Raw genomic sequence first — 23,971 nt, 5'->3', positions numbered from 1 at the left:
ATTGCAATTATTGCATCTTGTCATGCCTTTTAAAAAAGGCTGTTGACTAGTTCTTTTATTAGGATAACATAGTAGTTGCTTTAGTGTATTCTTATTCTTGTAGACCACTCTTGGACGTAGACCAACTATTTCTATAATGTCCTGATCCGTGTGCAAAATATGCCAATTCTTATATAACACATTCCTAATATATTTAACATCAGAACTGTATGGCAAGATCAAAGGTACCCCTTGTGTACTCCTACTACTATTCCAATTAGGCGTTTTCATATCAGAAAAATAAGGTCTGGCTTTTCCACCCCTTTTTCTCATAGTAGTACTTATAGCTTTAGATACAGCGTTCTGCTCATATCCCCTGCCTACAAACTCTGACTTAAGTTTTTCTAAGTTCTCTTTTAAAGTGTCATTATTAACTGTTAGCCTAGCTACTCTCAACGTCTGTTCATGCACTATACTAGAAAAAAACGTGTTCAGGATGCATACTAGTTCTGTGTAAAAAAGGACAGCAACATTCTTTACGATACAATTCTGTAGTGAAGAAACCCTCACTGTTTACTGAAACCATGACCTCTAAAAATTCTATGTTGGTTTTAGATATCTTTTGTGAAACACAAAAAACTACTACTGTTATTCAGATGTCTTATAAAATTCAAAAGTGAGACCTCACAGCTTCCCCATACACAAAAGACGTCATCTACAAAACATCTGTAAAAAAATAAGGTCTGTGCCTATAAATTCTCTAATTATCATATTCCCACACTACCATAACCAGATTTGCATAATTGTTGGCACAACTGGTTCCCATCGCCACACCTTTCCGCTGCCAATAGTATACTCCTTCAAATACAAACACGTTGTGATCTAAGATGACTTCCAACAGATAGCAAATAAGATCTACATTTTCTCATCAAAGGCACCATCCCTTATCAGATATCTCTTAATCATACCGATGCCTTCATTATTTGGAATGCAAGTAAAAAGAGCTTCAACATCCATGGATACCAAAATATTAGACGGACAGAAAGAATGTCCAAATTCCATGTATAAATCATGTAAAAACTGCTGAGTGTCTTTCAAAACTATACAATACTTATCAAGGACTGTTCTTAATTGTTTATCTACATATATAGATAAAGGCTCAGTAAGCCATCCAGAACCAGATACTATTGGCCTAAAACTAAGAACCATCTGATTTTATTGTTCATTGACTGCCTCTGAGGTCTCTTTACTAACTAAAGGTTTGGGCTATGTGCCCTCCATTGCAGCCAATGTGGTTGAGACTCTACTGCAATTTAGATTGTTTGCAAGGAATATTGCTTTACGTATGACGTTTGGTAATATGAGTATTTCTCATAGAAATGTTTTTACTAAACCTAGTAGTTTTATGCCTAATTTTTCATCTACTTTAGACGTGTTTGTGAAAGCCTGTGAAAATGATTTGTACAGTTATTTTAATTCACGTAAACAGGTTATGCATGATAATTTGAGTCGGGGTGAACGATTAGCACTCAGAACTTTGAAAATAATGAGTATTATTGTTAGACCTGCTGACAAGGGTGGACCAGTTGTAGTATTGAATAATGATTACTATGTACAATCAGTGCTTAGTATGCTAGATGATTCCTTGACGTATAAGTCTGTTGAATTATGGACTATTGACCAAATGCAACAAGATGTCTTTATGGGATTATATGAGTCTTTGTATGGGACTCATTAGACGTGAGCTCTGTGCCTATTTTAATGTAGAATTCCCTCTTATACCGAAGCTGTATGGCCTACCCAAGATTCATAAAAATCCGATGGTTCCTAGTTTTAGGCCAATAGTATCTGGTTCTGGATGGCTTACTGAGCCTTTATCTATATATGTAGATAAACACGCAAGAACAGTCCTTGATAAGTATTGTATAGTTTTGAAAGACACTCAGCAGTTTTTACATGATTTATACATGGAATTTGGACATTCTTTCTGTCCATCTAATATTTTGGTATCCATGGATGTTGAAGCTCTTTTTACTTGCATTCCGAATAATGAAGGCATCGGTATGATTAAGAGATATCTGATAAGGGATGGTGCCTTTGATAAGAAAATGTAGATCTTATTTGCTATCTGTTGCAAGTTATCTGAGATCACAACGTGTTTGTATTTGAAGGAGTATACTATTGGCAGCGGAAAGGTGTGGCGATGGGAACCAGTTGTGCCAACAGTTATGCAAATCTGGTTATGGCAGAGTGGGAATATGATAATATTAGAGAATTTATAGGCACAGACCTTATTTTATTTTTACAGACGTTTTGTAGATGACGTCTTTTTTTGTATGGGGAAGCTGTGAGGTCTCACTTTTGAATTTTATAAGACATCTGAATAACAGTAGTAGTTTTTTGTGTTTCACACACAAGATATCTAAAACCAACATAGAATATTTAGATGTCATGGTTTTGGTAAACAGTGAGGGTTTCTTCACTACAGAATTGAATCGTAAAGAATGTTACTGTCCTTTTTTACACAGAACTAGTATGCGTCCTAAACACGTTTTTTCTAGTATAGTGCATGGACAGACGTTGAGAGTAGCTAGGCTAACAGTTAATGACATTTTAAAAGAGAACTTAGAAATACTTGTCAGAGTTTGTAGGCAGGGGATATGAGCAGAAAGGCTGCATCTAAAGCTATAAGTACTACTATGAGAAAAAGGGGTGGAAAACAGACCTTATTTTTCTGATATGAAAACGCCTAATAGGAATAGTCATAGGAGTACACAAGGGGTACCTTTGATCTTGCCATACAGTTCTGATGTTAAATATATTAGGAATGTGTTATATAAGAATTGGCATATTTTGCACACGGATCAGGACATTATAGAAATAGTTGGTCTACATCTGAGAGTGGTCTACAAGAATAAGAATACACTAAAGCAACTACTATGTTATCCTAATAAAAGAACTAGTCAACAGCCTTTTTTTAAAAGGCATGACAAGATGCAATAATTGCAATTTCTGTCAGTTCATTACTCAGGAAGAATATTTTACACTCCCGGACACTAAACGTACATGGCAGTTTAAGGTGCAGGCTGATTGTAACACCAAGAATGTGATATATCTGGCCCAATGTTCTACATGTGCTAAATTCTATGTAGGAAAAACGAATAGAAGACTTCGTGAGCGTATAAGGGATCATGTTTACTGTACAAGGAAAGAATTATTGCATAGTGCTTTAGCTAAGCATACGGTAATTGAAGGCGCTACACATTAATTTTTGTTTCAAGTAGTACAAGTTATACACAGTAATATTAGGCAGGGGGATATTTATGCTTATACTGATACAATAGAAATGCAATGGATATTTAGATTGGGAGCGCATTTGGGCTCCGGTCTTAATGATACTGTTTCTATTAAACCAGCATTAAAAGGGCGTAAGCTGCCTAAGAAATGAGCTTATTATGTATATGTTTTAGTGACATTTTGTATTTTATACTTGTTTTATTTAGTATCTCTCTAAATTTGTATGAATCATTAATGACAGGTGAATTTTTATTGGTCTGTTTGAATTTGTATAGGATCTGTATAAGTTGCTTCTTTCAGGTTTTGCATTGTCTGAGGAAGCACCGAAGGGTGTGAAAGAGCTTACAACTACAAAATAAACATTGCTGTTTTAGCTGTTGGTGTCTGTGTTTCTGCACAGCTTTTTTTGGTTAGTGTTTTTTACTGTGTTTACTGTGCAGTTTATCTCTGAGTTCCATTCTTTTGGACATTATCTTCTAGAACTACTACAACAGTGTCTTTTTTTCCCCATCAATATGGCTATTTTACTACCCGCGGTAGTAGTACTGCGGTAGCGTTGTCGCCTCACAGTAAGACGTTGTCCCGTTCGATTCTCAGCTAGGGCGTCTTCTGTGTGGAGCCATGCGTGAATGGGCGTACCTTCGTTGAAGGTTGTGCGTCAGGGCTGGTAACCCGGCATGTAAAAATTCACTACCAAACATTAGCGGACCGAAGTTCCGCTGTGGCGACCCCTAACAAGCTGAAAGACGCAACAAACAACATGGCTGTTTTACTCTACAATTCAAGCCACATACTTCATATGCAAGATGCACTGCTCTATATTCAGGTTTCTAGAACGTATGAGTCTGTTTTCCAAGTTTGATACTGCTTCCCCTTTATCAATATTGTCTTGTGTATTAATTGTAATAGGGTATCGATACTGTCTCATTATTTGTAATAGGTTATCTCAATTATTGTATGCTGACAGTTGTATAATTTGGTGATTATTTTGTTCAGTATTTCAATCTTTAATTCTATGTATCTATGTAGCTTACTACTGGAGCTTTTCTCCCCAGGTCTTCACTGAAAACGGGCTATGTGCCCAGTTGGACACTACCCAGTAATAGATAAATAAAGCTTTCATTTATGCCTAAAGTGATATCGTACTTTACTTTGAGCCAAGCTATCCGTCTCCTAGTCTTCTTTCCAGAACCTAAAACAAGGGAGACTGCATATTTTATTATTCTGGATGCCCCCAGACAACTTATCTTGACAGAAGTAAAACCTTCAGAAATTCTGACCAGTTACTAATTTCTTATGAATGTAGGCAGTAAGGACTAATGAATGTAGGCAATAAGGACAACTAGTATAAAAACAGACAGTTTTCATAATGTTTGTCCCATGCTATTTTCTTGTCTTTCCTATCATATTAAGTCACTTACAGGCAGATTTCAGTCCTTACACTACTAGGATCTTGGCTTATTTAATGGCTGTTTGGAAAGCAGTGGACCCTGGAGGTATAGTATAGGTGATGTCTTGGTCCTCTTTACGTATGTTTTTCAACAGCACTACAAGCTGGACTCCCTTTCCAGGTTTAGAGCGGGCTTTGCTAAAACAATTCTCCAGGGGCTCTTAGACATCCTTCTCCCAAGTTTTATAGCAGTGGTGGTCTACCCAAATAGCTAAGACTACTGCAGGAGTGAAAAAAAGAATAACGTAGTACAATTGTGCAAGTCAAATTACCATAGTAGTAGATGTTTGATCACTGCTACAGTAGCAGCTCAGTTCCCTACATCCCCATTATTTTGTATGATTTGTGTTGCTTACTATTGTCCTCTTTCAGAGCTTAAGCTTCACTCTTTTTCAGTCAACATGAAAGCTCTGAAAGGTTTGGCATCCAGACTGTTGATTTTTCTTCAGCCCTACCTAAGCTTTCAAGGGCCTTAGAACTTGGATGGTGCCTTTAAGCTTTGGAGTATGGCCTGCTGTTGTATTCTAGGCAAGATATAACCCATTCAGCAAAGCTAAAGCAGCAGTGATCACTTGACCATCTCTATTAGGAAAAGTTCATATGTACAACTGTACTTTCAGTGCACCTAAATTGCTGAAGATGATTGCTTTACACAGTGCCTCAAAGATGCTAGTAGAAATGGGAGATGTAGTTTGAAGTAGCTGAGTGAAACATTTGTATGCTTTAACTGTGCTACTTTAGTTGGAGTAAATGTTCTACACTTTAAAAGTACTTGCATACATGTGATACACACCTTTTCATATATTTCCATCCTCTTCAAGTATTGATTTTTCTTTAAGGGTTTATTGCTATTGTACAGTGTTTTAAAGTTGTGAACCAAGCTCCTACTTAATGCAGTAAACCAGTCACCCACTTAAGTTATTCCTCAAGTTGTTTCTTGGAAGAAAATTGTTGATCTGCTTAATATCTTTCCAGAGCATTATTAAAGAAATTTAAAAAAATGGAACTAGATAGTGTATTTGTTTGCAAATCAAGTGATCTTATTTATCATTTGTTTATTGTTGCATTTTTTACTGTTTCAAAATGGCATGTTAATTCCTTCTTGCCTTTTTACCTCCCAGGTGTCACTGACACGGAGTCCTCCATGTAGTGAAATTGACAACAGAGGTGAACCCCTTGTGCTAACCTCTTATGACAAGACACTTGTGGTCAAACAAATTTCAAGTGAAGATGTTGCAGACATGCATAGTATTCTTTCTGACTACCACCAAGTAAGAGCCTTGCATGATATTTTTCTAAGTGCAAAGTACAGTAAAACTGCATAAATTGTTGAAAATATTTGACATGTAATTTGTGAAAAAGCTTTGTAGCTTAACATCATATTATTTTTGTTAATCCCAACATTTAGGATTACATCTATGTGAATCCTTACTTTAATTATTTTTAGAAATCTGTTGTACCTTAGCTCATCTAAACTTCTGTTAGTGTTGACACTGAATGAGCATCTTCGTACACTGTGCCTGCAGCCAGTATTTCGTACTGTAAATTTGTATGTGGATGTTTGTCTTGGGTTTTCATTGCAGCACACAGTTTGCTGACTTTGGCACTGTCGAATGCTCTCAATGGAAACTTCACATTTAATTGCCTATAAACTAAGCACCATTACAATGTTTAACACACAATCTAACTACCATATAGATTCATGGGCAAGTACTAGGCTAGCTGCCCTTGAGGGCCATTTTAAACCTAACCAGTTTCTCTTTTTGAGCTCAAATTAACCTATCCCATTTGGTTAGGGATTGCCATCACCTATCCATTGGTCAGTAGCTGTGTATTACACCTGATGGGAATAACTAGAATCATACCATAGATAATTTAAGGAGATATATGCATGGGATAAAGGTCCTCCCCGCGGTCGATTGACATTTGAAAGACATGCAGGTAGGTGCGTGCGTGAATGGGTGTGCTTTCTTTGAAGGTTGGGTGTTGGGCTGGCAACTCAACACTGTAAAAACCTACTGCCAATCATTAGCTGACCGGAGTTCCACTGTGGCAACCCCTAACTGGGAAAAGCCAAAAGACTAAGTACATGCTTGGGCTAAAGAATACATACAGAAGCAGTATTACAGAGTCATATGGCCCTTGCAAGTCAATAAAGTAGGATTTTAGAGAGGACTTGAAAATATCCAGTATCAGGATTGACCTCAACCACTTGGTGGGAGTATCTAAAGACAAGGCACTTGAGGCATAAATGAATGCAGTTCAGGCATGGAAGAGCACCAAGTGCAAGCAAGATGGTGCCAGTTGAGAAATTACCCAAGATGACGTAGCCCTAATTGTGAAGGGCAAGATATACCAGGGTGAGAACTTTGTAAATAATACAAAACTGAATAGACAAGTGCAAACTTCAAAGGATTAACATAATTTGATGGGGTCTAGATGTCCTAGTAGGTAACCGAGCTGAAGAGTTCTACAACAGTTGTAATTAGTTAAACTCGATGTCTGGCAGTTCCAGATAGAGTGTGTTAAGTCAGGCCATGAGGAAACCAAAGAATGCAAAACCGAAGGCAAGTCATTTGGTGGAATTAGGTGCTTAATTAGGGAGATATTCCTCAGAGGGCAACATGAGGATTTTTCCTGAGGGTAAGTTGATCATCAAATATCCCACTTCCATTATGCTTTTTTGACATGAATTTTAGATGTTATGTAGTCCTATCTCACCTACATTCTTACACTTGGGTTCGGAGCCGAATATCGGCTCCGACTCGGCTGATTTTATTAGCTCAAAGTCTCTCATTGGCTGGGCTAAGAGGGTATCCCATGGTGCACTGCTCCATATCCCCAGATCTCGTTTGCCGCTTGTGTAGCTCGGACGTGGTCTCGCTTGGCTGTGGCTAAGTACCTTCTTTTTGCTATTTCTCTTGGAAAAATTTGATATTTCATACTCAAAAGCTATTTTGATAGCTATTTCTTGTTGCTGTGTTTGAGTGTGATAGTTGTGTTTTTGGTATCCCTAACTGTTCCAGCGGGCTAAGCCCGTTTTAGTTAGAGGACCAAGTCCTCCCCTCTGTTAAACTTTTTGGCGTGATTGTGTTTGTCTGTGTGTTCCCTAGAAGAACCATTTCAGTTAGAGGTTCTTAAAGTGTATCTAGTGGAGTTTTTCTGCTGTTTCTAATTTGTGTGTTATTCCCGCCCTTTTGGTAAGTTGTGTCTAGGTGGTTTCGCTTGGCGCTAGTTATAAGATGTCTAAGGATCAGAAGGAGCATAAGCCTTCTGGCTTTAAAAAATGTTCCAAGTGTGGATATAAGATGTCCATCACGGATGGACACTATGGGTGTGTTTACTGCCTTGGACCCATCCATTTACAGGAGTTGTGTAGCTTTTGCCACGCATTCAGTCCTAGGGTGCTCCAGGAAAGGAAAAATAAATTAATTTTAAAGGGACTTCTAAAACCATCATTTGAGGAAGCTGTAGACTCTGCTTCTAGTCCTCAGTTAAAATCTAAAGCTTCCAAGGCTAAGAAAAGGTCTCAGGCTCCATCTGCCACTTCGGAGCCTCCTGAGAAGATTACTGTTTTGGATTCTACCTCCTCGGCTCCACTGTCCTTGGGGCCGCAGGGGGGGAGGTATCAGTGTTAACTGAATCGGCGTTGGCTCCTATTATTCTTGAACCCATTCGGAGCCGGTCGCCCAGTGTAAGGCATGGTTCACCTGACAAGAGATCCCAATCACCATCGCTCTCCTTCAAATCATCCAGGCTTTCTGATTTGGATGTTGATAGGGTGGTGCAGAGGCTCCTGCAGTTGCCGGTGTTGGCTAAATTGTTTTCGGCTCTGACCCACTCTGCTCCGGAGCCGGTTCCTATGACCGTTTCGATGATTCCTCCTCCGAACACATCCTTGTCATCGGAGCCGGTATGCTCTGCTCCGAGTGATGTTTCTGCACCGGCTGCTATGCCCCCTCTGGGTCTATCAGTGCCGACCTCTGCTCCGACCATGTCGGTTCCGTCCACAGGGTTCGAGACCCGGGTCTCTTCGGTTGGGCCCAAGGGGGATACTTCGGGACATCTGTCTGTTCATAGTCTCCCACTCGGTGCATTGGCTCGTGGGACCTCGCTCCCGGTCGTGGCCTCGAAGGCTGGTCGGTCCTCGGACTTAGGGGGGACTGACCTTCGAGGCCATGCAGAGCGCGCTGGCCAGATCGTCAGCTACATCACCTGGGTCAGTCATTCCGTCCCCTTGCCACCCCGGCGAGAGCTTCTGACACTCTGCTATCCATGGACAGTAGAACTCCAGGCCCTAAGGATACCCCCACAAGCGGTCCCCACCTTTCTGAGGGTCTCCCAGAGTCCGTGCCTGAGGAGTCTCGTGCAAGAGGAAGCACACAAGAATCCCAGGATGAGTCTCTCACCTCCGATACTGACCTCGAGGAATCGGAAGGGTCCTCCAAGTCTTCCTGTGATGATGTTTCCTTCTCTGATATCCTGGAGGTACTGAAACAGAGGAGACTGGCCTTCCAAAGCCTCCTTCTGAGGAGGAGTCAGTATTCCTTAAGGCTTTTGGCACTCAACCCTCCACCTCCTGGGTGTCTCCACCCTTCGAACTTCTTGACCTCATTTGTCGAAGAGTGTGGGAAAACTCCAATTCCGTGGAGCCCGTGCCCAGGCGTCCCAATAAATTTCTGTCCGCCCTCCAAGGCAAAGAGTTTCTGTCAAAAGGAGTCCCTGTAGATGCCATGGTGGTGGCGGCAGCCACCCAGAAGGAAGTTGCAGAGTCTTCTTCATCCGTCCATCCTCTTAACAAGGAGTCTAGGACCAGGGACCGGTATGGGAAGCGTACCCTATCTTCAGCAACCTTCACTCTTCGGTCGCTGAATTATCTGTCTCTCTTCACTCGCTCCAGAGAGATCTCCTCAAAGCGTTAGGAGATGCTCTTGCGGGTAACATACCTGAGGCGGTGGCTCAGACAGTTAACGCCCAGGTTTCTACCCTCAACTCCATCCCTACCTCGTCCATGCGGCTCATTTCGTATGCAGCCGATGGAGCGAGTAGGGCAGCAAGCTCAGGGGCCGCACTTAGAAGGCAAGCCTGGCTGCGCCCGTGTCACTTTGTGGAGGCCTTCAAGTCTTCCTTCTCTGATGCCCCATTTGACGGTTCCTCCTTGTTTGGGATGAAAGTGAGACACCCTCACCAGGTGCGAGCCAGAGGGAAAGACCCTGTCTGTCGTAGGGGTCAGTTTTTCCCTTCCTTCTAGGCCTTATCCCAAGGCCTAGTGGGGGGGGGGTGTGGTTCAAGAAATCAGAGGTTTTTTCCTGCCGCACAAGGTGAACCCCTCTCCAGAGGCAGGGGAGGGGGGGTTATTCCATGAGACATCGCCCCAGAGGCAGAGGGGGCCCCCGCAATTCGGGAGACCGCGATTCGTTCCGTGGCTCTCCACTCTCATTCCTGAGGGTGTGCCCGACTGTGCTTATCCGGAGCCAGTCGGGGGTCGAATTTCCTTATATCCGGAAGCCTGGGAGAGCATTACCCAGGACCGATGGGTATTAAGGATAATTTCCAGAGGTTACCTCATTCCATTTTCTTCAGTACCCCCGCCAATCAGAAAAATCCCAGACGTTCCACCCAGTCAAAGGGATCAAGCAGCCTCGGAGGTCTCGCAGCTGCTAGAAAAAGAAGCCATCCAACGAGTCCCCTCAGACCAAATCGGATTAGGGACTTACTCAAGATTCTTTTTGGTGCCGAAAAGAACAGGGGACCTGAGACCCATACTAGATCTCAGTCAACTCAATTACGTACACAAGTCCAAGTTCCGTATGGTCACACTACAATCGATTCTCCCATTTTTGGGAGAGGAGGTATGGATGTGCTCCATCGATCTCAAGGATGCTTACTACCATGTCAAAATGGACAGAGCATCCAGGAGTCACCTACGCTTCTGGCTGGGAGCCAGTCACTTCCAGTTTCAGGCCCTGCCCTTTGGTCTCACCACAGCCCCCAGGGTGTTCACCAAATGTATGGCAGTGGTGACTGCTCACCTGAGACGTCAGGGATTCCAGGTATTTCCGTACCCGGATGACTGGCTCCTTACCGCCCCCACCAGGCATCAACTAGTTCAGACCAAGGACGCTACCATCAGTCTATGTCACCAGTTGGGCATAACAATAAACTGAGAAAAATCTGCCTTATTGCCCTCACAGTGTGTCACCTTTATAGGAGCAGATTTAGACACTATTCGAATGTGAGCATTCTTACCACAAGAAAGGATCACAGTATTACAACAACAAATACACATGCTGATGCCCCTGAGACAAGCGAAGGCAAGACTGGTTCTACAACTCCTAGGGACCATGGCAGCAACTATCATGTTGGTCCCTCTAGCGAGATTACACATGAGACTTCTTCAATGGCTCCTCTTTGTCCAGTGGTCTCTCCAAAGACTCCCACTATCTCATCCCATCTTACTCACAGACAGGTGCAAGCAGGACCTCCATTGGTGGCTGTGCACCAGCAATTTGAATGGGGGAAAGCCCTTCGTTCCACCCGTCCCTGTTGCCACGGTGACCACGGACGCCTCCCAGATGGGGTGGGGGGAGCATTATCTCAGCAGGACAGTCCAAGGCACATGGCAGGAACACGAGATACATTTGCATATAAACGTCCTGGAGATGAGAGCAGTGCTTCTTCCATTGCAGGCACTTAAGAAAGTTCTTTTTCTAGGGACTATTGTGATACACTCAGACAACATGTCAGTAGTGTGGTATTTCATCAAGCAAGGGGGAACCCGGTCTTACCCTCTATGCAGAGAGGCTATGCGAGTGTGGCATTGGGCAATAGCTTCCCAATGGTTTCTGGTGGCAATGCACATTCCGGGGAAGTCCAGCGTAATAGCGGACAGGCTAAGCAGAGCGATCCTTATGCCTTACGAGTGGTCCCTGCATCGCCTGGTTACAGAGCGGATTTTCAGCAGATGGGGTCAGCCTTGCTGCGACTTTTTCGCCTGCCCTCTCAATGCGAAATGCAGCAACTACTTCATGCTCATCCCCCCACAGCGGGAATCACCCAGGGATGCTCTGGTTCATGATTGGCCCTCCGGTCTGCTCTATGCTTTCCCTCCGTTTCCCCTGCTGTCAAGGGTGATTCAGAAAGTGCAATCCTTGGGAAGCACAATGATTCTGATTGCCCCACACTGGCCTCGTCAAGTCTGGTTCCCCTTTCTTCAACCATACATTGTGGACACTCCTTGGATTCTGGACCCTCAACCAGATTTACTGACACACATGTCGGGACAGTTCCACCCCTCTCTGATGACCCTCCGGTTGACAGCCTGGCTACTCCACTTCCTTCGCTAGTCAGACGTCATAATTTTTCACCAGAAGTGGTCCATATGTTATCGTCCTCTCATAAGCCATCCACTAGAAAGATTTATTCTAGCAAATGGAAAAGGTTTTCTATCTGGACTCATACTAGAGGCATCAATCCTTACACAGCTCCAATAGATTCAGTTCTGGAGTTCTTGTCTGTGTTGTTCTACCAGGGGTCTGCATCAGCCACAATCAAAGTTCAGCTGGCGGCGATATCTAATTTCCACGTAGCGAATGAACCTAGTCTCATGGCATGCAGACTATGCAAAGCATTCCTTAAAGGTACTCTGTTGCTTCGTCCCGGATCTCAATTTTGTTCTTCAAGCCCTTACTCTACCACCATTTGAGCTTGCAGCTACCTGTGAATTAAAATTCTTGACATGGAAAACCGCATTCTTAACAGCAGTCACTTCAGCGAGGAGGGTTTCGGAAATTCAAGCCGTCTCCATCAAACCCCCATATTTAATCTTCCATAAAGATAGGGTCTCTCTTAGACCAAACCCCTCGTTCCTTCTTAAAGTGGCTTTTGTGTCTAACATGAATCAGTCCATTCAGCTGCCTGTCTTCTTCCCCCACTTTTCTAACAAGGCAGAATTTAGATTTCACCAATTGGATGTACATATAGACAGTTAAGCTTCTGTCTACACCGGACAAAAGATATCCAGAAATCTGACCAACTGTTTGTCTCCTTTTCGGAAAACCGATTGGGTTCTCTGGTATCCAAGGTCACGCTGTCTAGATGGATAGCCAGTTGCATCTCTTTCATCTATCCGGCAGGAGGTAAAAACGTGCCATTTCCAGTCAAGGTACATTCTACTCCGGCTGTTTCTACATCCACAACCTATCAAACTAGATTGTCAATGGATGATATATGTGCTGCAGCTACTTGGGCTTCTCCCCACACCTTTGTTTCTCATTACAAATTGGACGTGGTCTACAGGGGCAGGTCTTCCTTTGGCTCCACAGTTCTCAGGAGTATTTTTCTATGAGCCACCCAGAAAGTAGGTGCTAGGGACGCTGTCCCATGGGTAAGAATGTAGGCGAGATAGGACTACATAACATGAAGAAGTTATTTACTCACCATAACATTCGATGTATGTAGTCTAGCTCACCTCACATTCTTACTTGCCCTCCCACCTTCCCCCTGCCTGGAGGATTTGGAGGTTAGGTTGTCACCTGCAGAGTCCCTTTGATTAGTTTATTGTTTATATGGATGTGAGGTGTGTATGGAGTACAAATGTTTTTGCAGCAAACTAGATCTGGGGATATGGAGCAGTGCACCATGGGATACCCTCTTAGCCCAGCCAATGAGAGACTTTGAGCTAGTAAAATCGGCAGTGTCTGAGCCAATATTCTGCTCCCAACCCACGGGTAAGAATGTGAGGCGCAATGGACTACATACATCAAATGTTATGGTGAGTAGATAACTTATTGTTTGTCACCACTGCAGATGGTATCTGGGTGCAGAAGTGGATCAGAAGAAAAAAATTAATGTTGGCATGAATGGCCACTGTAACTGCTTTTCTGATGTTGAGTTTCAGCTCTATGTCAATCATACTCTTGTAGATGAAGTGGAAGTATGTTGCAAGCTTATACAGGTCCACCATAAGCTCTTGAGGAAGGGAGGGTACTAGAAAGTTGAGTGTCATCAGCAGAAAAATGTAAAATTAAACCTGTTCTGTAAATGTTTCCTTATAGCAGTGTATACATTGTAAATGTCAATGGACCCAGAATAGAACCCTGCAGCACCCCACATGTCATTGGAGTATGAGGAAGAAGTAAGCGCTGACAAAACCTTTTGAGTGTGACATCCTAGAATTCCTTAAGCAGAGAGGCGGCTGGAAGCCCATCACCCCTTCTGATGAGGAGTCTGTCTACCTGAAGGCTTTTGGATCTCACCCTTCCACCACTTGGGTGTCTCCGCTTTTCGATGAACTTATGGATCTAGTTTGTTGGAAGGTATGGGAGCTTGTTTCCTGGAGGACAAAAATTTATTACGTCTCCTGAAGACAAAACATTCCTTAATAAAAGTGTCCCAGTAGATGCTGTGGTGGTGGTGGTGGCCACTAAGGAGGAGTTGTCGGAGACATCCACTTTTGTCCATCCCGTAAACAGAGAGTCTCGTATGATGGACAGATATGGAAAGTGCATATTCTCTTAAGCGACCTTTACACTCTGGTCCCTGAATTATCTTACACATTTCACCAGGTTACAGAAAAATCTCCTGAAGAAGCTTGGAGATGCTCTCCAGGGTTCAGTAGCCACGAGGGTATCAGATAGTGTCCTCCCAGCTCTCCACCTTAAATTCAGTAGTAAGCTCATCCATGAGGCTCGTGTCTTAAGCAGCCGATGGAGCAAGCAGGGCAATGGGTTCAGGAATTGCCCTTGAGAGAGATTCCTGGATGTGCTTGTGTAACTTCGCAGAACCCTTCAAGTCCTCCTTTGTTAACCCCCCCCCCCTTCGACGGATCATCTAACCATGTGTGAGCAGGAAGGAGAAACTTTCTCTGTGCCATCAGAGTCTGTTTTTCCACACCTTCTATACCTTACCCTAAAGGTCAAAAGAGAGGGAAAATGTGGTTTCAAAAATCCCCTTCCCCCAGTGGCAGAGGAGAAACAATAATGGAAGATGCCAGCCACGCAGCAAAGGGGGTTCGCAGAACCAGAACAGAGAATCCGTATAAAACAAAGAAAAGACCAGGATCCAAACACCAAATCCAGCAAGTAGTTTTAATAAAAACCTCTTGTGTCTCTGCAATAGCCTTCAAAGGAAAATACAAAACCTACTCTAAAATGCATTTAAATACCAAGGCTAATTGAATGATTAGCCATTAAACAATTTAAAGTAAAGCCTTCCAATTCCACTCAGCATTGATTCCACCAGGGGTTAGTGTACTATACTTCAATATAAACAGGGTTTCTTTGTATAATAATTTTTTCTTTATCAGTATTAAACCTACTAACAGGTATATGTTCTAAAATTGTACCTCTGGGTTCCCATGGTGATGTTCTTTAAAGTGTTCACCAAGAGGGCTTTCAAGTCTACCATGTTTGATCTCTAATGTGTGCTTAAATCCTAAGCTTGAAAGCCCTCTTGCTCTCACCCACATAAAACATTCCACAAGGACACCTTGGTGCATAAATAACATCTTCTGTGTTACAAGAGAACGTATCATTTGCTTTAAAACTCACTCCATTAACTCACTAAAAGAATCACAGGCCTAAAGCAGATGCCCTATGCTCACTATTTAAAAAAATCTGCAGCTATACTCTGTGGCATATCGTCTTCTCAGAGGAGATGTCTGCTTAACATACAAGACCATGTCAAACCCTGAGCTGTTGGACATGCTCTACTTAAAGAAGTCCCAATCCCTCAGAGCCACACGTTCCAGGGATCTAAACCTTGTCATCACAATAAACAAAACATGCTGGAGGGATAGATTCCTGACCCAGAGACTCCCAATGCTTTGGAATAGACTGCCCATACATGTCAAGCAGAGTGCCTCCTTGGCCCTCTTCAAAAGGAACCTCGACGATTGGATGGGAGATAGGAAATTCACCCCGGGGAGCACATCAGTCGCCGTGCACGACAGGGGTCCAGGGAAGTAAATATTATGGGAAGAAATATCCGGGGAATTGTTTGGCTAGGCTTGTATAGGCCCTAGGATCAATAGCCTAGTACCAACCTATGAATCCATTAATTTCAAATGTCCTGCTGATACATATATATATATATATATATATATATATATATATATATATATATATATATATATATATATACACACATATATGTACCTACTAAGTTACGCTTTCTAGTTATTCTGCAGTTTGGTGAAGAAAATCCAGCATGTACTAAAATGTCTTTGAGACTCCTACCCTTACGATATGAAAACAAAGGAACCTTAAATAGTATATCTTAGAGTTCTTTGAACCTTAATAGAAACCCCCAATAATGTATCATCTTTATCTCTTTCGATAAAAGATCATAGGTACTTTTCTAAAATTTTCTTCAGTGTATATGGTAAAATTTTTAACTTCTTGATTTTTCCTTTCTACATAACTATTGTGTTCTTTCCCACTTTATTCAGTGAGGCATAAACAACAACTCTACAGTAACCTATCTACAAATATTTCAGCTGTTTAAATGATTTCACTATCCAACTTGTTACTGTTGTGACATAACTTCTTTACCCCAAGAAGTTCACCACAGGGCAGAGATTTCAAAAGACTGGGGGGGGGGGGGTCAGCTTTGGGCATCTAGAAAATGAACTCCATTTTCAAATTTTCTATATACATTACTAATAACTTTTCCGCTCTGTCCCCTTCTAAAGAAATATCCAAAAAGGTACCCATTTTACCCATCTATAGACCATCAAGCAGTAATGAAAATCTGTTGATGTTCTTAGTGTTTCACTGTTGCAGTCATCACACTTGGGTTATCTGCCTGCAGGTAGCCCTCAGTCGGCCTGAATACCAGAATCTTGGGATTTCTGCGTCTAATGCTGTCACCTCTTCCATGACGTCAGGTCGTCGGGGGTATAAAACATGCAGCCGATGCCATTACATCAGTCTTTTTTGCTGAGAAGGAGCCTGAAGCAGAAGCAGTTCGCAAGTGCCGGTTGGCCACTACCTGAAATTTTCATTTTTCGAGTTTCAAACTTAAAAGTCTTCTAAAGCCAAGTAATCCATTGGGGATACTTTTCTTGCCCTAACCGATGTCAGAAAAAGTTAACAGTTGTCTTCCCTGTGGAAAGCAAATACCTCCATAGAGATTTTCATTCTTACTGCGTCACCTGTTTAGGCCCAGACCGTGACGTCCCTCGCTGTCGGTTTTTTGCCTTGTTTAATGCCCGAACCATTCATCGTTTGGCTATTTTTGTAGCTAAATTCTTTTGCTCTCATTCTCCGTATTCTGAAATGGCTTTGATAAGCTATCGACTACCGATCTTCTGAAAAAGCGCAAAGACAGAGACAGACCGCATAGGTCGAAAACTGCCGACGACGCTTCCGTTAAGCTAGTTGCTGGTCTGCCGGTACTCAGGGAGGTGCCTTTGCAGCCCCTGATGCCCGCTTCTACAGATTCGCAGGCCTCTGCTGAGACCCATTCGGAGTTTGGTATGCAGTGAGATGATGCTTTGAATAAGGAACCTGCGGATGTCTGCCTTGGATGGGTCCAGAGCCGCTGGGCAGGCACCGGCTTCTAAGGGTGTATTCCGACCTACCGATATATTAAACAGACAACTTCATTTTCTTCTAAAACTACCGAGTTTCTCAGGCCCAGAGTTTGCACTATGCTTAGAAAACAGACGTCCAAAGCGCATGCTCAAGCTCCCATGCCACAAAAAAAATGCTTAAAATGGCTGAAGACCTTATTACTGTAATTATGGGAAGCCAACCTTCCTCTGCTAAATGACAAAATTGAGTTTCCTTCTGATTCTACAGACCAGGAGTCTGATGACACTGACCCTTCTGATTACCAGGATATACCCTTAAATACCTATGAGGATTCAGATGCAGAGGAATCCATTCCCTCTGCCTCCCCTCCAGAGAATTTTTCTTTTGCTGAAACATTGCATACCTTAAGAGAGCATTTCCGCAATATGCTTTTAACGCTTCATCATTCTCTAATTCAGATAGACATGGGTAAAAACTATCATCTGACGCACTTTGAAAAGTATTAATATCCCGAGTAATTATATTCTCATTCTGTCTGAAAAAAATTTATCAGATGCAGTTCATGTATCAGACAAGACATGTATTTTTTAAGTATACGCAGTCTCAGAATCACCGTGGGTATAAATTTGAGGCCATGATTTAAAAGTGGCATCTTACATTCATTCAAAGTATAGCCTGATAAGTTTGACATAACATTCATTATCTAAATCATTGTTATATTCTGAACTGTTAGTAACAGCAACAGAGCTAGCAGTCCCACAGTCAATGCCAACTAACCCGTTTGTACCTGGATTGTACAGGTTGATGTCCTCCATTTGTTTGTGTCTCAGTGGATTTGGGTACAGCTCTTGCTCGTTTGTTGGGGAAATTTGCTGTGTTGCCAAGTTCTGTTGTTCAGAATAGTCTGATTCAAATAGTGTGAATTTTGGGCCTCTGGTAATTCCGTGTACTCTCCAGAATCACTTCCCCACTTGGTGGTGACCTCCGGTCCAGCACTTACACCACCATTCTGTCGTGGACCCTCCTGTCATTCTGAAAACCGGAAGTTCTTCTGACATCACAACAGAAAATCCTTCTTTGGTAAGCCCTTTCAGCACTCTTGAAAGGAGGCCCACCTGTCCCTCTCTGGAGGCAGTCGGGAGTCCGTTATCTTTGTACACAAATGCCTGGCTAAAAATAACAAAAGACAAGTGGCTACAAAGCAACATATCAAGAGGTTACCCCATACCCTTTTCTATTCCTGCCCCATGCATAAAAAAACATTCCGGATGTTCCACCCAGTCACAGGAAATGAGCAACCCTAGAAATACAGAAGTTGCTAGAAAAAAAGTCATCTAATATGTCTCCACAGACCATATAGGATCTGGGACTTACTCAAGGCTCTTTTTAGTTCTGAAGAAAACAGGGGACTGGAGACTCGTACTGGGGAAAAAAAAAAAAAGACAGTTCCGGATGGTAACACTGCAGTTGATACTTCCCTTTCAGGGAAAAAAACAATTGAATGTGCTCTGTAGACCTCCAGGATGCGTACTACCATATAAAAATGGACAGGCCATCCAGGAGTCATCTGCACTTTCGGATGGGACCCAGACACTGCCAGTTTCGAAGTCTGCCCTTTGGTCTCACTACAGCCCCCAGAGTGTTTACCAAATGTATGGCAAGTAGTCACGTCTCACCTGAGACGTTTAGGATTCTGGTTGTTTCCATATCTAGAAAAATGGCTCCTAACCTCCACCACCAAGCATCTACTAATAGAAGCAAGAGACACCACCCTGACACTTTATTGGCTAGGGATCACAATAAACTACTAAAATCTGCCTTATTGCCATCTCAGCATATTGTTTTTATAGGCACAAAATTGGACACTACAACAACGATGGTAAAGCTTCCACCAGAGAGAGTGCAGGCCCTTTGAGTACAGGTTCTAGACCTTCTTTTCAAAAGGAAGACTCAAGCAAGGGCAGTTCTAAACGTACTAGGCACCATGGCAGCAGCAATGAATGTAATTCCCCTAGTGCGGCTGCACATGAGAATTCTACAGTGGCTGCTGTTCACTCAGTAGTCCATGCAGGAACTTCCGATGTCGCACCAGATTATATTGACAATCTTGCAAAGGAGACCTTCTTTGGTGGCTTTACTCCGACCAAGTGACTTTAGGTCAACCTTTTGTTCTTCCACAACTGCTTGCCACAGTGACCAAGGATGCTTCCTAGATTGGGGGGGGGGGGCATTATCAGGGAAGAACAGTCCAAGACACTTGGCAAGATCACAAGGCCCACTTACACGTCATTGTCCTAGAGATCAGTGTAGTGCTTCTTGCATTGCAGGCATTTCAAGACTCTCTTCCACTAGGAACGATTGCAATCCAAATAGATAATACGTTAGTGGTATGATACAAAAACAAACAAGGAAGAACCAGATCTTTACCCCCTTTGTTGAGAGGCCCTGACAGTATGGCAGTGGGCAAACCTCCTCCCAACGCTTTGATAGCAACACGTATCCCAGGGAAATCCAGTGTGATAGCAGGCAAACTCAGCAGAACAATACTGATGCCTCACGAGTGGTCCCTCAAGACCTAGCGTAAGTGATTTTTCCAGAAATGGGGCCAGCCTTGCTGTGATCTTTTTGCCAAATGCAGCAGCTACCTTGCCCTAATCCCACCTCTGGGGGAATCCCCAAGGGATGCACTGTTACACTATTGGTCCTGGGTCTCCTCTGTGCCTTCCTTCCTTTTCCATTGATACCCAGCTTTCTTCAGAAAGCCAGTGCATTGGGAAGGATCTTAATTCTTATAGCTCCTTACTGGCCTTGTCAAATTTAGTTCCCCTTCTTATGGCCTCATCTGCAAGAGGAGACTTGGATTCTGGACCCAGTGCAGGATCTTCTGACCCATCCATCGGGAATGCTCCTCCCATCTCTTCAAACCCTCAAGTTGACACCTTAGTTGCTCCAATTCCAAACATAGCCAAGCTACCAAACCTATCAACCTCAGTACAACATATCCCCATTTCTTCTCACAAAGCTACGAGAAGATTATATCTCAGCAAATGGAAAAGATTTTCCTCCTGGGTCTAAAAAAATCACATTGATCCTTTCTCTGCATCTATATTTTTGATACTGGAATTTTTAGCAAAACTCCTTAATGAAGGAGCAGCTGCAGCTACCATTCGAGTACAGCTAGCAGCAATCTCTAATTTTCATTTTGGAAGAGGAGGACCAAGTGGTATGTCCCACAGACTTTGTAAGGCTTTCTTAAGAGGTACTAATCTAAGGTCACCCATTAAACCACCTCTTCCTCCATAGAACCTATATATTTTTTTATCCCATATAATTCTTCCCCCTTTGAACCTGCATCTTCATTTGACTTGAAATTCTTAACCTGGAAGACCATTTTCTTGGTTGCTATCACTTCAGCTAGGAGCATTTTGGAATTAAAACCATTATCTATCAAATCTCCATACATGCTGTTTCACAATGACGGGGTCTCACTTCGCACAAATCCATCATTTCTACCAAAGGTATGCTCAGAATCAAACTTAAATCAGTCCATAGAATTACCAGTCTTTTTCCCCAAGTATGGCAATAAGGCAGAATACATGTTACACCAACTTGATGTGCATAGACAATTATGTTTTTATTTACACAGAACAAAGGACGTTAGGAAGACTGGTCAGTTTGTATTCTTTTCAGACTCCAAGGAAGGTGCTTCAGTAGTAAAAAAAAAAAAAAAACACTATCCAGATGGTTGTCGGACTGTATCTCATTCACCTATCAGACAGTGAACAAATAACTTCCAAACAAAATACGAGGTCATTCTACCAGGGCTATTTCAACCTCTTCTGCCTTTCGTGCCAGTTGGTACCATTTGTGTGGCAGCTACATGGGCAACGCCTCATACCTTTATCATTCATTGCAAAGTGGATTGGGCCTCCAAGGACAGGGCCTCCTTTAGGTCCACTGTTCTGAAGAATGTTCTCCCATGAGCCACCCAACTAAGATGGTTCTAGGGACGCTGTCCCACAAGTACAGAATGGAGGCGAGATAGGACAACTTCACATAAAAAAGTTATGTACTCACCATAATGTTCCATGTGAGCTGTCCATTTCGCTTTCATTCTTGCATCCCACCCTACTACTCCCAGCCTTTGTAGCTCCTGGAGGATTGAGAGGTTACTATTTAGCGTCTAATATTCTCTGACCTTTCTTCTTGGCTTATAGATTAATAAAATTTTATAGATGCATACATTATTATTATTATTATTATACCAGCAAACCAGATCTGAGGGATGCCCTAGAGCATCATGGGATAGGGAGTAAGCCACGAGCTAGTTGGAGACCTCGAGCTTTATTAAACTGCAGAGTCTGAACACAGGATCAGTTCCGAACCCACAAGTACAGAATGAAGGCGAGATGGACAACTCGCATGGAATGTTATGGTGAGTAGATAACTTTTTTTTGCTTGAGCTTAGGTTGTTGCTTGATTTCTTAACCAATGTCCGCTAGGAAGGGGAAATATAGGTGCAGACATGAAGTCCCTTACAAAGATACCCACGAACATTATGTATTCTGTTTAGGCTGGGAACACGACCACACCAGCTGTAGCATCTGCCAGTCTTTCGTACCAAAAACTCTCCGTAGTTATCTGGCAGCCCTAAATCTGTACCTCGAGAACCAGAGGTTAAAACGATTACTCTTGCGGATGGATCCGGAGTCAGCCATCAAGACTAAGCTGCTTAAAAAGGCCAAAGTTTCAAGGCCTGCCACTCTTATCCCTCCGTCATCGGACACCCCGCCAACCACCAGTTTAGGGGTTGCGGGATGTCCGCTGGAACTGGCATCTTCAGCAACTACCCTTGAGGAAGCCGCTTTCGAAGTACCGGTAGGCACATCCTTGAAGGTTATTCCGACGTCTGCTACGACCGGGGTTGAGGGGGAACGAGGCTCCACCAGATGCCCTTCTGCAGTCCAGGAATCCAAAACCTCACCCTTAGGCTACATCCCTGAAACTAGGCCCTCCATATCTGCAAAATCAACTCCCCTGAAGAGGAAACAAAAGACTAAACACTTGTCTCCTTCCTCTAAGGAGCAACCAAACTGGCGCGCCTTTTCCCAGTCCTTGCTGCAGGCCTTTATGGCACCAAACTGGCACGCCTTCTCCCAGTCCTTGCTGCAGGCCTTTATGGCACCAAACTGGCATGCCTTCTCCCAGTCCTTGCTGCAGGCCTTTATGGCTCTTAGGCCTTCAGCATCCACAGCTGCCACATAGTCTGTCCTCAGCCCCAGGCCAAACCTCAGCTGTTTCCATCCATCCTACCCACACCCAGGAATAAGATTCCTCTTCCGATGAGTCAGTCACCTACTCCTCTCAAATAACTTGCCCTTTGGAATACTGCTCCCTAGATTAGGAGTCCCTAGAGGGAGACTCACCCCCCCCCCCCCCGAGGAAATTACCTTTGGGAAAACTATCACTAAAATAAGGGAATACTTCAAGTGGGATGTTGCTCAAATGACAGAAGTCCAAAAAAGGTATTTTGAGTTGCTACACGTGGACTCACCCTCCCCCTCGGCTATCCCTCCTGTGATTCCAGCCTACCTGGATGCCTTTACATCCGCTTCTAAGGCTCCAGAATTACAACCATCAGCTCCCAAGTGACCGCACCACTTTGATAAGGTCCCTGATGAGCACAATTTCCGTATAAACCCCCCCCCCCCCTGGCCCTGACAAGCAGTCCAGACTTATACCTTCTTCCTCCCTCTTACCATCAGACAAGGACAGCAAGGTCATAGACATGCTGGGGGAAAAGATGTTTACCTCTTCCCCATTAGCCTTCAGGACAGTCAATTACCAGACGCACATGGTCAAATATGCCCTAGATTTGGTTTCACAGGCCTCCTCCTTACTCTCCTCCTTGCTTGACTCCCCAGCAAGTCTCTGGTAGCATCTAAGCTGTCCCTGGCATCTCGGGTCTCCGGACACTCTAAAGTGCAGCTAAGATGCAGCTGAGGCTTTTGCAAGATCTACAGCGTCAGCTTCTGTTCTGTGCAGATGCTCCTGGCTTAGCCTACAGCCCCCAACTGAAGATTTTAAAACCAAAATTCTGGATGTGCCTCTGGATAACAAATTCCTGTTTGGCAAACGGTCAGCTGAACTTTTTAAAAGCCTATAAGAAAAAAGTAAGGCGCTCCAGGACTTAAAGCACTCCCTGATCTCTCCAGCAGCCAAAATTTACAGAAATACCCAGCCAAAACTTCCTTTGACAGGAGAACCCCTGCTCCAACCTCCTCCTCCTCTTCCAGACACAGGAAAGGGTTCAGGAAGGTTCCCTCCCCTAGGGCAATCCTTTTTCAGCCTTCCAGTAGACAGCCCTTTCAAGACAGGAACAACGTGTGACTGCCTCAGCCACCTTCCTTTCTCATCCCGCCTTCTCACGGTCTTCCCCTCTGGAAAAAGGTCACTACAGACCACTGGGGCCTGGCAGTAGTGAAAAAAGGATACTTCATGTCATGGCTGGAAAAACCATACCACTAGGCATCCCCTTCCCACCAAAGAACCAACTTCACCTAATTCCGCAGGTTATCCAAGACTTTCTCACCCAAGGGACCATAGAAACAATTCCCCCAGGGCAAGAAGGAAGAGGGTTTTACTCCAGGTTATTCCTGGTGCCAAAAAAGGACATCTCTTGGAGGCCCATCCTAGATGTATCCTTTCT

General features: G+C 43.4%; 2 protein-coding genes across 2 annotated transcripts in view; both read left to right on the top strand.

Moving 5' to 3' along the window:
• The window catches only part of LOC122811629 (probable E3 ubiquitin-protein ligase DTX3), a 1,276,614-nt gene that overhangs the window by 106,154 nt on the left and 1,146,489 nt on the right, over nt 1-23,971 (top strand). The window lies entirely within an intron of this gene.
• PIP4K2C (phosphatidylinositol-5-phosphate 4-kinase type 2 gamma) overlaps nt 5,851-23,971 on the top strand; it is a 722,271-nt gene continuing 704,150 nt past the window's right edge. Inside the window, exon 1 of the mRNA XM_044083605.1 lies at nt 5,851-5,997. Coding sequence (XP_043939540.1) covers nt 5,968-5,997 — 30 coding nt within the window. The 5' untranslated portion in view covers nt 5,851-5,967. The remainder of the gene's footprint in view (nt 5,998-23,971) is intronic.

This window comes from Protopterus annectens, chromosome 9.part0 (genome assembly GCF_019279795.1).
Source record: "Protopterus annectens isolate FY-2018-M chromosome 9.part0, PAN1.0, whole genome shotgun sequence".
Classification (NCBI taxonomy): domain Eukaryota; kingdom Metazoa; phylum Chordata; order Ceratodontiformes; family Protopteridae; genus Protopterus; species Protopterus annectens.
The sequence above is the reverse complement of the archived record's forward strand: the minus strand, read 5'-3'. Positions and strand labels throughout refer to the sequence as shown.